At 42.1% G+C, this 14042-nt stretch overlaps 1 protein-coding gene across 1 annotated transcript in view; it reads left to right on the top strand.

The window, feature by feature from the left end:
* grid2 (glutamate receptor, ionotropic, delta 2) overlaps positions 1–14042 on the top strand; it is a 411443-nt gene that overhangs the window by 47329 nt on the left and 350072 nt on the right. Inside the window, exon 3 of the mRNA XM_069923112.1 lies at positions 11626–11831. Coding sequence (XP_069779213.1) covers positions 11626–11831 — 206 coding nt within the window. The remainder of the gene's footprint in view (positions 1–11625; positions 11832–14042) is intronic.

The raw sequence follows: 14042 nt of genomic DNA, 5'->3' as shown, positions 1-14042 counted from the left end.
CTATGGATCTCTTGACAGAACAAAAATTTGTCAAATTACCCCACCTGAAATATTGACCATTCTTTTCGTCCCTCTGCTGCTACTTGACCCACTGACCACCCCTTAGTGGATTGTGTTTTGATCACCCATTCCACCCTTTGATTCATCCTTGCCTTCATTTTACTTTTGTTCTACTGTGTCAGGTGTGCATCAAGACAATTGAAATTTTTAATTTTTAATTCAATTTACATTTATAGCACAGTAACAGGCCCTTCTTGCCCCACGGGCCCACGCTGCCCAAATATACCCATGTGATCAATTAACCAACTATACCTACATGACTCTGGAATATGGGAAGAAACTGGAGCACCTGAAAGAAACCGATGCAGACATGGAAACTCCTTACAGACATTGCCGGTTCCAACCTGGCACTGTAATAAGGTTTTGCTGACCTCTACCCTAACCTTGCCACCTTTAGTTTAGTTAATATCATCTGAAACGTGTGAGGATTTCCGTGAAAGCTACTGGATTGCTGTAAAACAAAATAATTTCACCAACCTGCCATCCTCACCTAAATCTGACCTCTATGTAACACCAGATCTGTGGCAACACACTTGATTTTTAAATACCCTCTGAAAAGGCCTCACAAGCAATGAGGGATTGTCAAAATGTTCTGGCCTTGCTATATCCATATCCTGAACAATATACACATATTAGGGAAAAACATCCAGCATTATGTAGTTGAAGAGTTAGAGGAGAACACCTGCTTACATTGATCATTGTATATACAGTACTTTCACCGTGCAGAATAATATCAGTGACATGACTTCTGTTAAAGCATCTATTTAGGGTTGCAGGTCCAAGATAAGCAGATGGATGTAGAAAGCGATCACCTGTGAATTATCTAGCCAAAAGTGTGGCCTTTCCTATTTATTTGTTTGACAATCTTTTGGTCTATTTATAGTTTTGTCCTTTCTTTCCAGTGTGTAACACTAAACAAACACTCGATTGACGAAGCTTGAATGTAAATAGGCAGCTGATGGGTGATGCAGGATCAGAGGGCTAAAGGTCCAGTATCTGTGCTCTATGATATGACATTTTATTGTCATATATACAAGAAATACACAGCATATGTACATAACATAACCATTCTGAGATGCGACCAAGCAGGTACGTAGAGTACCCCAGCAATAGTATCAATCAAATTTCAGTAATGGGCCATGAGACAGCAAAATAAATAAATAACTGATAGATAGATGGATGAATACTTACAGTTTTAGTTAATGTAAAAAAAATCAGATAATGTTTCAATGATGCAAATATCTTTCCTAATGATCCTGGGGTGGTTTCTGGTTAGGGGTAGCTCTAGTAGATTCAAGAGCCTGATAGCTGTTGGGGGAGAGATGTGTTTGAACCAAGAGTTGCTGGTCTTCAGACTTCTTTACATTCTACCCATAAGCAGCAGCGAGAAGAAGTTGTAACCAGGGTGCTGGGGTCCTTCATAGGGTCAGCTGCCTTCTTGAAGCAGCACCTCATAGATATCTGTGATTTAATGAGTATCTCCAGGGTGATCATTGCCAAATTGTACCTATTTCTCTGACTCCCAGGAACAAACTTCCAATGGGGCTGTGAAGTTTACTGGAAAATGTTCTTGGTTGAAAATGATTTTACCTTTGTGATAGTACAGATTCTATCACCAATGTGTATATGTACAGATGGTAGTGTAGGATGACTGTGATTGGCTGAGAGCGTAGCCACGCCTACTGGCAGGTCTTAAAGGATTGGTCCTAGCCAGACCAGGTCATCCTGGACCGGTCGACCTACTTGTGATATGCTCCAGTCTTTTAGTTAATAAAAGCCTTGGTTTGGATCAACAAGTGTTTGGATCTTTCGACGTGCTGTACAACCTTGTCCCCATTTTCTTAGTTAAACTGCCATCCAATTGTAAATTAGAACTTATGTTTTATTTGACAAACTGGTGTCTGCACAATATAAACCAAATAAGATGTGCAACAAAACTGAGCTCAGTTTTTTTTCTTTACCACAAGCTTGAGCAAGTACCATATTTGATGACATATAAGACACACTTTTCTCATTAAAAAAATGACTCAACAATATCCCCCGGCTCTTATATTGCAAAGTTGAAATTGGAGAGATAATGGTGAGTAATGCAGACAGTGATTATCGTCACTGCGTGGCTCATTAGCATCACCGCCATCTGTCCTGGCAGCCCGCTATCAGTCCCCACCCTGGTCCCGCTGTCCTACTCCCACCCCCCCCCCCCGACAGTCTGCCACACTGATCCTACCGCCCTGTTTCACCCCCGATAACTCACCACCAGTCCTCACACTGATCCCACCTCCTCGCTCATCCCTGACAGCCCGCCACCGGTCCCCACATTGATCCCACCCCCAACAGCCTGTCACCAGTCCCCGAACTGATCCCACCCCAACAGCCTGTCACCAGTTCCTGAACTGTTCCCACCGACTGCTCTCCCCACCACCCCCCCCCTGATAGCTGGCCACCAGTCCCCACACTGATCCCACTTCCCAACTCACCCCCAGACAGCCCGCCACCAATCTCCACACTGATCCCACTTCCCCACTCACCCCCAGACAGCCCGCCACCAATCTCCACATTGATCCCACTGACCTGCTTCTGCCCCCCAGGAGAGTACAGGGCAGTGGGACCAGTGCGGGGACCGACAGTGGGCCACCAGGAAAGATTGGGACAGCAGGCTGCCGGGAGAAAGTAGGGCAATGGCACCAGCATGGGGACAGACAGTGGCAATTTGTTTTTATAAAATATTTTCTGCTATTGTTAATCTGCTTTTGTTTTCTCTTGTAAATTACAGCAGTATCATTGTGTCCAAGTTTTTTTTCTGCTATACTGTAGCTACATATTTCAATAACATTAAATGCTTATCCATAAATACACTAAAACAAAATGCTTGAATGGAGGGGTCTTATATGCCATCAAATACGGTACTTAGAAATTATGTTTGTCCTGGCACATAAGCAATAGAACTTTTCTGAAGGCGCAGGCTGGAAACCATAACAAATTCTCATCCTGCTAGCATTATTATTTATGTAGTTCTGTTCAGGGCCAGTAATTCAGAGACCCAGAGTAATGACTGAAAGAAGAGTTCAAATCCCACCATGGCTGGTGGAGAATTTGAATTCAGAGAATTCCATAAATCTGTCATGACAGTTCTAGAACCAATGAACACTACAGCACAGAAACAGGCTCTTCTTGCCCCACGGGCCCACGCTGCCCAAATATACCCATATGATCAATTAACCAACTATACCTACATCTAGTCTGTGCTGAACTATTGGTGCATCTGGTCCTATCTGTCATGATAATGAATATGTATGAGATGTACCGGAAATCACGTGGTATGAGAGAGAGATAAGAGCACAAGCAAGTGAACAAAGGAAACGGGAGAATAAAAGCCACTGAGAAGTTTACCTGATAAACTTGTGTTTAATGTTTTATTAACTTCACATTTCGGGCCACAAATGTGACATTGGCGACGAGGATGAAAGAAGCTTGAAGAAAATTAAAGACTAAACAAGATAACAGAGGATTACAGACAACTTCAAGGTGATAAGAATTTTCTCTTGTCTCAGTACTTTTGGGGCTGGAATATTTCCTCATGGCTGGTGCAAACAGTGACTTTCTAACACATAGTGGAATTGCTCATTTTGACCCAACGGGTGATGCAAGCACTGTAAGTGTGAAGTGGAAGGCATGGCTGGAAGAATTTGAATCCTACGCAGACAGTCGTGGCCTATTTCTAGATACCGGTACGGTTGAACAAAAAGCGCAGAGAAGGGCGTTACTTCTTTTCACTGCTGGACCTGCAGTTCGGGAAACGTTTAAGACACTTTTGAATACTGGAAGAAAGGATGAGTACCGGAAAGCGGTAGATGCATTAAATGCACACTATGTAGTGACACCGAATGCTACATTTCAACGACATTTGTTTCGGAGAACGAGACAAGAAGGTGGCCAGACAATTGCTCAGTACGTGACGAGACTACGCCAGCTAGCTGTTGGATGCAATTACATGCCAGCTGATTTGGACAACCAATTATTGGATCAAGTTGTTCAGCACTGCAGATCAGATAAACTCAGAAGACGTCTACTGGAAAGAGGGAGTGAGTTGGAACTCACCGATGCTTTAACCATTGCTGCTGCATTAGAGGCTGTTGAAGGGCAATTTCATACCATGACCCTGAAAGACAACTCAAGCCAGCAAATTAAGAGGCTCTCACATCGCCATAATCAGCCAAGATATACGTCGACACAGGACGTGGAGTGTTATCGATGTGGAAACCGAGGTCACTTTGGAAAAGACCTATATTGCCCGACCAAAGGCAAAGTTTGCAGAAAGTGTGGAGGTAAAGACCACTTTGCAAAGAAGTGCAAAAGCAAGTCCAATGCAGACCAGAAGAGGAAGAGTACAACTTCCAAAGGCAAAGCCTGGGGGAAAGGAAAGTATACTGGAAAGAAAGATACCATTCGCCAGATAGACGGTGACGATGATGATGCCCAGGAGGAACAGAGTTGTTACCAATTTACGTTGAATGAAGTACATCATGAGAAGGTCCCAGTGATCATTGGTGGAGTGACAGTTCAGGTCATTGTAGATTCAGGCAGTGACAGTAATGTGATTGATCGACATTTATGGGAGGAGTTGAAAAGGAAAAAGATCATCTGTACCTCAAAGAAGTGTTCCAAGAAACTGTATCCATACACAGCAACCAAGCCATTGCAGACCATTGGATGTTTTACTGCAACTGTTGAAGCTGGAGATAAGTACACCGAAGCAGAGTTTATGGTCATAGAAGAGAGGGGAGAACCATTGCTGAGTAGAAGCACAGCGCAAGACCTGGCAATACTTCATATTGGAGCTTGTGTCAATTTAATTCAGTCATACGAGGATATGAAGCAAGAATTCCCCGCAGTCTTCCAAGGAGTAGGAAAGCTGAAAGGTCGACAATTGAAGCTAGCGGTAGATGAAACGGTCAAACCCAAGGCACAACCAATGCGCAGAACTCCGTTTGGACTTCATGGGAAAGTCGAAGCCAAAATTAAAGAATTGATCGAACAAGACATTATTGAACCGGTGGAACATTCAACACAATGGGTCAGTCCCGTAGTGATTGTGCCCAAACCAAAGGGTGACATAAGACTATGTGTTGACATGATAATGGCCAATTAAGCTATAATTAGAGAATGACATCCTATACCAACAGTGGAGGAAATACTTCAAGAACTAACTACCAGCAAGGTATTCTCAAAAATTGATCTGAAATGGGGCTATCATCAATTAGAGCTGGATCCAGGTTCCCAAGATGTAACTACATTTGTGACTCACTGTGGATTGTATCGTTACAAGAGACTATCATTTGGAATTAATGCAGCTTCGGAGATCTACCAGTATGAAATCCATCGAGTGATTCAAGGCATTCCTGGAGTTGCCAACATTTCTGACGACATCATAGTCCATGCACCAACGAAGGAAGAGCATGACAAACGGTTGAGGCGTGTACTATCTAGACTACAGGAGGCAGGCCTTACCGTGAATGGAAACAAGTGCCAGTTCGGTGTGTCAGAAATGGACTTCATGGGACACAGACTTACACGGGAAGGACTAAACCCTGCAGAGGCCAAGGTGAAAGCTATTGCAGAGGCACATGCACCTCAGAACGCAACAGAGGTGAGGAGTTTCCTGGGATTGGTCAATTTTTGTGCAAAGTTCATTCCTAATTTCGCTACAATGGCAGAACCACTAAGGAAACTAACCAGGAAAGGTGTACCATTTCATTTTGGATCTGAGCAGAAGAAAGCGTTCACAGTGCTGAAGCAAAGCCTGACAGATGCAAAAACTCTTGGATATTACGATCCGGTGGCATCAACCAAAGTCATAGCGGATGCCAGCCCGGTTGGTTTAGGAGCCGTGTTGGTCCAGATGCATGATGGAGGACCAAGAATCATTGCCTATGCCAGCAAATTGTTATCGGATGTGGAAAGAAGATACTCTCAGACAGAGAAAGAAGCACTCGGACTTTTATGGGCCTGTGAGAGGTTCCATGCATATTTATACGGCATTGAATTTGAACTCATCACAGATCATAAGCCATTAGAGGTGATCTATGCACCTAGATCCAAACCATGTGCCAGAATAGAGAGATGGGTACTCAGACTACAACCCTACAAATATAAAGTAATCCACATTGCAGGGAAAGCAAACATTGCTGATCCGCTGGCCAGATTGGTGAAGGATGGTGGTCCACAATCCAAGTCAGAATTGGGAACAGAAACAGAGAGCTTTGTACGATTCGTAGCTATTCAGGCAACACCGAAAGCTGTCACTACGAAGGAAGTCGAGAGAGAATCCGAACAAGATCCAGAACTCAGGGAAGTAAGAGAATGCATACAGAGTGGACAATGGGACAAGTGTACTCACAAGGCTTACATTCCCATTAGAGACGAACTTTGTTGCATCGGACAGTGTGTATTAAGAGGTTGCAGATTGGTGATTCCACAAAGATTGAGACCGAAGATCGTATCCTTAGCGCATGAAGGACACCTAGGTATTGTTGGTACCAAGCAAAACCTCAGGACCAAGGTATGGTGGCCAAGTTGTGATAAGGAAGCAGAGAAATTTGTTAAAACTTGTCACGGATGTCAAATCACAAGTAGGAGTAATCCGCCAGAACCGATCCGGAGTACGCAACTTCCGACAGGACCATGGATCGACGTAGCTGTTGATTTTCTTGGACCTTTACCGACGGGTGAATCAATTATGGTAGTGATAGATTACTACAGCAGATTCTATGAGTACGTGGTGTTGAAGTCCACAACCACTGAAAAAACAATACAAGCATTAGCAGAGATATTCGCAAGATATGGATTACCTGTTACATTATTCTCTGACAATGGTCCACAATTCATTTCAGAGACATTTGCGGAATACATGAGGACCACAGGTATCCACCATCATAAAGTAACTCCGAAATGGCCGCAAGCCAATGGAGAAGTAGAGAGACAAAATCAGTCCATTGAAAAACGATTGAGGATTGCACACGCAGAAGGACAAAATTGGCGAGAAGCATTGCTATCTTATGTGGCTGTCTATCGAGCAACGCCTTGTGCAACCACTGGAAAAAGTCCTGCAGAAGCATTTTTTGGGAGAAAAATCCACACAAAAATGCTAGAAATAAAGGAAATCCAAGACGACCAGGAGATGAGGGACCACGATGCTGAAAAGAAAGGTGCAGCAAAGCTGTACACAGGTTCGAAACGTGGAGCCAAGTACTCAGACATCATCCCAGGAGATAATGTTCTAGTGAGGCATGAAACTGGTGGTAAGCTAGACACACCTTATTACCATCAACCCTATACTGTCGTATCCAGAAGTGGCAGTATGGTGACAGTCAAGTCTCCGGCTGGAGTCCTGTATAAGAGAAATGTATCAGGTGTAAAAAGGTACCAGTCCAGAGATACATCGAGTGAAGAGGTTGAAAGGCCAATACGAGATGCTGAAACTGAGAGACCTGATGATGTTCCAGAGGCAGTTACCAGCACTCCTGATGAAGTGACTAGAGCGCCAGAAACACCCGAAGCCGTGGTGAGCAGTATTTCAGACGCTGAGAGTGAACAACCGAGAAGCGACGACAATATCGCAGGCAGGCCGAAACGAAACCGGAAAGTGCCCAAACGATACGAAGACTTTGTGCCATAGTTTTAATAAGAACTTTGGGACAGTATTTTAATCTTATATCATAAAGGGCATGTATGAGTGCTGTAGGAAGTAAATTTTATGTAGTTGAATTATAGTATTACCATTAGTTACGATGTTTGTATTTTTCCGAGGGATATTGGTAAGTGAAGGTAAAGTTTATTTCTGATTAAAGGAGGGATGTCATGATAATGAATATGTATGAGATGTACCGGAAGTCACGTGGTATGAGAGGGAGATAAGAGCACAAGCAAGTGAACAAAGGAAACGGGAGAATAAAAGCCACTGAGAAGTTTACCTGATAAACTTGTGTTTAATGTTTTATTAACTTCACATTTCGGGCCACAAATGTGACACTATCGACCTGTGCCATTGCCCTCCATACTCTTTCCCTTAAATTTTGAAATTTCACCAACTTCCACTGGCAGTTTATTCCACACCCTCACCATCCCTAATATCTCCCTGAACAGTTCATCTTTCACCCTAAATCAATTACCTTTATTTCTTGTCTCACCCAAAATCAATAAAATAAAGATTGCTTACATTTACCTCTCAGAATTTTTATACATCTGTCAAATCTTCCCCCTCTCCCACACATCTAGAATTATGATAACCATAAAACTGCAAGTTTGATGTTAAAAGGCACAACTCATTTATATTCTTTAGAGAAAGAATGCTTTCTTCTTATCCCAAATGATTTTGGATTAACAGATGCACCATTGATTCTTAATTGCCTTTTTAAATAACCCAGCAAACCATTCAGTCCTAACATAATGAGGGTTCATGTTGTACTCATCCTTTTGGGAGCGTCGTTTTGCCAAGAAGATCTCAGAAGAGATCCATTTGGTTTTGTCGAGGTTCATCCAAGCAGCTGCATAACACAGGAGCCCATGCCCTGTGAACCACAAGGGACCGTAAATGCTCTGAATAATCTGTGGGAGGAACTCATGAGCTGAGCAGCATGTGTGAGTTGGAGGAATTGGGTTGGTTCAAAATTCTTCATTAAAAACTGACCGTGGAGTGGGGAGAGAGCCAGTATAAAGAGGTGAAAATAGGAGGAGAAAGACAGTGACCAGTCAAGGATTGGGAGAGGTGGTGGACAGATGGAACCTGGTGGGGAGGGGGAGGGTGGAGTTGGGAGGCAGAGGCAGGTAATGGATGTTAGACAAAGAAAGGAAAAGAACAAGGAAGAAGAAAAGTAGATGGAGAAAGATGGCCCAGGGAGGGTGAAAATGGAGGGTGATAAGAGTGAATACAGTCTACCACTGCTGGAATCTCGTGACAGACATTGAGACAATCATCGATCGCTGTGGGAAATGTACAGGTCTTCCAGTGCAAGATGCTGTATATGACCAAATGTTCCACAGTGGCACATTTCAGGGCACAGAAGCATGATGGAGCTACAAGACTAACAGAGTAAAATTCTCTCTCCATTCCACACTGAAGGCCTTGAATTTTCTCCTCAGGGAATTTTTGTGAAAGAAAATTTGATGCCATACTGATATAGCGTACAGGAAGTAAATAGTCTGTCTTGTAATCTGGATGTGACCTACGGATATTCAATAGTTGCAAATATTGTGAGGAATGTATATTTTTGAAAAAAATATTGTCTGTTTGGGAAATAAATTCTATTATTGTCATTGATACCCATATTATTTGATTGATTAAAAGAAGACACAAATTTTCACACTAGCGATTGACTGAATTGTTGATTACCTTAAGGATAAACTTCTTAGAACAAAATTATTTAAAACTGTGGAGTTAAATTAAAATATCTACAGATATTTTAATCTGCAATATACAAACATTCTGGAGAAACCTAGCAGGTCACACAGTATCAATAAGAGGTAAAAGTTAACCAGTGTTTTGGCCAAGGCCATTCATCAGGTATGAACCTGGGCTACGAGACTGGCCTGCATTGTTTACCCTTTACTTCCAATGGATGCGAATGAGCTGCTGAGTTTCTCCAGCACATTTGTATATTACATTCTTTAAACTAGTTATTTTCAATGCCGGCCATATGCCTCACCCACTATTTAAGGGGGGCAGGCACAGAGTGAAATCATAATGCTTTGTTTTGTAAGTATTCAGTAGGAGAGAAGTAAGGAAGAAACCAATTGAATTTGACTGCTTCACAGCAAAAGGGGGGGGGGGGGGGGGGGCGGAGTCCTAAGGGTCCCATAGTTGAAAAAAGGTTGAGAATGGCTGCTTTAAAAAATGCTGTAGGTTTCTTACTAAAATATGACAAGATGGCCACTTTCTCTTTAATCTCTTTCTCCGGCATGGACAATTGAGCATTTCAATCCAATATAATAGTAAATCTTAATTTTCACTGGGATTATTTATTTCAGATTGTTCAATCTAATTTTATGGGTTTTGACGTTGCAACAGATTTGCTTCAGGAACATGTTTTGATGTTTCGATAAATTCTTCGATGTAATTCTGTGTCATTGGGCATCTCACTACTCTGTAGTCATTTCTCTGGCTCTGCTGATGCTATTTGCCTCCAATTGCTACTTGCCAAGTTGCTTCAGGCATCAGGCAGATTAATTTTAAGCCATCCTGTTTACACTGCAACACACAGCAGGTTGACTGGCAAAGAAAATCCACAACACAATTACGTCTGTGGCTGCAGATGTACCTCAGACCATCGTGATTGTAAACTATATTCAGTAAGCGCAACTCGAAAGTCATGCAGCTTTTCCTGGTATTTTAATGATCATTTATTTCATGCCATCTTTTTATTGCTGTGACAACTTGCTATATTTAATGTAAAATTGTGTCCTGGGGATCGTGAGATAAAACGAGGTGGGGGGGAGGTTTGGTGGTAGAGAAAATGAAGTTATTTCAGAAGGCTGAATGGAACGTAACTTCCCAAGGCACGGAGAAATTTAGTTGGAGGATTGACTGATTGAAGGTTGGGAATATGGATCACAGAAGTTTTTTAAAAATCTAGATTATGGGTTAGAGAATGTGGGAAAAGGGGTGGCATGGTGGGAGAGCTTCACAATGAAAATCCACTTGAGATTCCCATTGACCCTATTGGTGGGGCAATACAAGAGGGACGGATTAACATGGCAAAATTAGTTTAACGAGGCAGGAGGAGACATAAATGCTGAAGGATGGGAGAAGGAGAAAAAGAATGAAGAAAAGTGTTGTAATGTGAGTAAACGCAATAGGCAATTTTGCATTCAAACTTAAATGAGGTTCATGGAGAAAACCACCCAGACACGGGGAGAAAGTGCAAACTCCATACGAAGAGCATCGGAGGTCAGGGTGAACCTTGATTTCTTTTTAGTTTATAGAGTTTTTAATTTTGGGATATAGCACTGTAACAGGCCCTTCTGGCTCATGAACCCATGCTGGTCAATTATATCCATGTGATCAATTAACCTTTAATCGTATTCATCTTTGGAACATGGAAGAAGACCAGGGCACCCGGGAAGAATGTATGACCTCTTTATAGACTGTAACCCGGGCCTCTGGTGCTGTGATAGCATTGCACTAAACATTACATTGCGCTGTGCTGCCCCATGAGATCTTTGATTCTGAGGCACCAACTCCAGTGTGCAGCCTAAATCTCCCAGATCATTATTAATATTTTGCTAAGTAAATTATTCTTAGAGTTTTAAACTACAATTTATAAAGTTGATAACATGATGAACCATAAATAAACTCAATATGCTGTTTTCAACCACGCCATTGCATCTTCTTCTTATCTAGAAGACTTGACTTGGAATACAGCAAGAGACTCTGCAATAAACTGTCACACAAAATTTGTACAAAATAATTTGGCTAACATTTTGAAAAATGTGCAGCCCTTTCAGTGTCTTCACGAGGGATCCCATTGTTTAATCTGCTATTTGATGAGATTATTCTTCTTCACCTGCTAGATATCCGTGGAATTCAGGAATTTCTGGACAAAGCCTCGCAGCAGGGAATGGATGTGGCTTTGCAGAAGGTGGAAAGCAACATCAATAGGATGATCAGCACCATGTTTGCCACAATGCGTTTGGAAGAGATGAATCGGTATCGCGATACACTGCGTCGTGCTATTCTCTTCCTGAACCCGCAGACTGCAAAGGCCTTTGTTTCGCAGGTAGGATTGCAACAGTCTGTATTCACACCATGGAGGAATTATATTGTGCTGGCACTGAATCCACTGATTGGTGTAAGACCAGATTAAATTTGGGTTGTCCCATCAAGAGAGGCAAAATAGTTTAGGTCTGTTTTCCCAGGAGTTTGAACAAGGGGTCAAAGCTAGAAGATAAAGGATCAGTTACTTATAACTGAAGTGTGTAGAAGCTTCTTATTTTACAGAGTGGTGACATCTAGAATCCTCTTCCAGAGTCTGGGATGGGGGGCTTGATTATAACATATATTTAAGGTGGAGATAAATAAATATCTGACAGATCAAGAAAGTGAGGGTTATGAAGAATTGGTGCAGAGGAGTTGAAACCAGTGCAGATCAGCCATGATCATGTTGAATGCTAGGGAAGGCTTAAGGGATTCCTATTTTCTTGTGTTCTCATTACTTAATGAAATGTCTGACATTGAGATTCAGGTGGATTTTACGACTATGCTAGGATGGTGTACGAGTTGAGATGAGGTACAAGGCAGAGTAAATACAGAGGAGATGATCTCCCAGTGAGAGGATTAAAATCATTTCACTAGAAAGGAATAATCATTGAAGAGATAGAGTTGAGGAGGAATGATCCTTTATCCCAGAAAATTGTGGGTGATCAGTCACTGCAGATCTTCAGGGTGAATTTGCAAAGATTTTTGGAGAACAGCAGAATCCAAGGAGATGGGGGAATAAGGAAGAGGCAGGGTAGATTTTAAGAACACTAATTGATTGCTTAAGTTCATATGTGTCTATGTCAGGAAAGTATCCAAAACAGTGTGGCTGTCTGTGGTTGCACCTTTCATTGAAAACTAGTTGACAAACTAATGATATCTGGCAGCGATAATTGATCTACATTGAGAACTTCCATATCGTTCTCAGGGTCCAATAGTTGAAATGAAATGGAAATAAGTATTAAGCACACAATTAATAAAAATAACAAGCATAGCAACTTGCTCAGAAATGACCAGAGTCCATCCTAACCATTAAAAACCTCTGTGGCACAAATGGAGAAAGACAACAATCTATACCCCACACCTAGCAGTTCTCCAATACCTAAGTAAAATGAAGACATTTCCAAATCTCATGATTCAGTGGCTAGGATTCAGTTCCAGTCTGACAGATAAAGGAGTGACATTAACCCTGAGTTGGCACTAGGAAATGTTATAGCTTTTTTCACCCACGTCCAATTTTGTGGACCAGAACAAAATGCAATACTCCAAGTACTGTTGCCTCCAGTGAACAATCCCATTGTGCTCCCCTTTTAACAGGCTGAGATTTGGGAATCTTACGTGAATATGGGGTCAGTACAGGAAATTACAATCTGATGAAAAAGTTCTGATCTAATGGAGAATGGAGCAGGCACAAGGTCTGCATGCTAGTCTGCTTCAGTTTCTATCTCTTAGATTATTTTGTTGTTCTGTTTTAAACATTTATTAATACAACATAAAACATAACAGCACAGTACAAGCTATTCAGCCCTCGGTGTTGTGCCTAGCTATGTAAACCTACTCAACTAACTGAACCTTCCCTTCGTCACCCCCTCTATTTTTCCTGCATCCATGAGCCTGTCTGGGTCTTTTAAATGCCCCTATTGAACCAGCTTCCACTGCCATCTCTGGCAATACATTCCAGGCACCCAGTACTCCGTGTAAAAAAAATTATCCTTGACGTCGCCCCTAAACTTTCCTCCCTTCACCTTGTATATATGTCAAATATAGTCACCAACCCTGAAAGTTTAATATGTTGAATATCTGCAATATAACAATATATAGCACCTTTAATGATGTAAAATATCACAGGATGCTTTAAAGGGGAAATCAAGGGCAACACTTAGTGCAGTGCTATGACAGTGCCAGCAATCACGATTCGAATCCAATGCTGTTGTCAGGGTTTTGTACATTCTCACCATGTCTGCATGGGTTTCCTTTGGTGTTCCGATTTCCTCCCACCCTCCAAAAATGTACTTGGACGGCACTGTCTTGTGGGCTAGAAGGGCCTACTACCATGAGGTAGGTCTGAATTTTTAATTTACCATTTGACATCCAGCCGCAAAAAGGGTGGAAGACCTGTAGAGTCAGTCAAATACATATCTGTATTGTTTTAAATGTGGACATACAGCATGGTAACAGGCCATTTCAGCCCATGAGTCCATGCTGCCCAATTTACACCCAATTAACCTATACC

This window comes from Narcine bancroftii, chromosome 3 (genome assembly GCF_036971445.1).
Source record: "Narcine bancroftii isolate sNarBan1 chromosome 3, sNarBan1.hap1, whole genome shotgun sequence".
NCBI lineage: Eukaryota > Metazoa > Chordata > Chondrichthyes > Torpediniformes > Narcinidae > Narcine > Narcine bancroftii.
The sequence above is the reverse complement of the archived record's forward strand: the minus strand, read 5'-3'. Positions and strand labels throughout refer to the sequence as shown.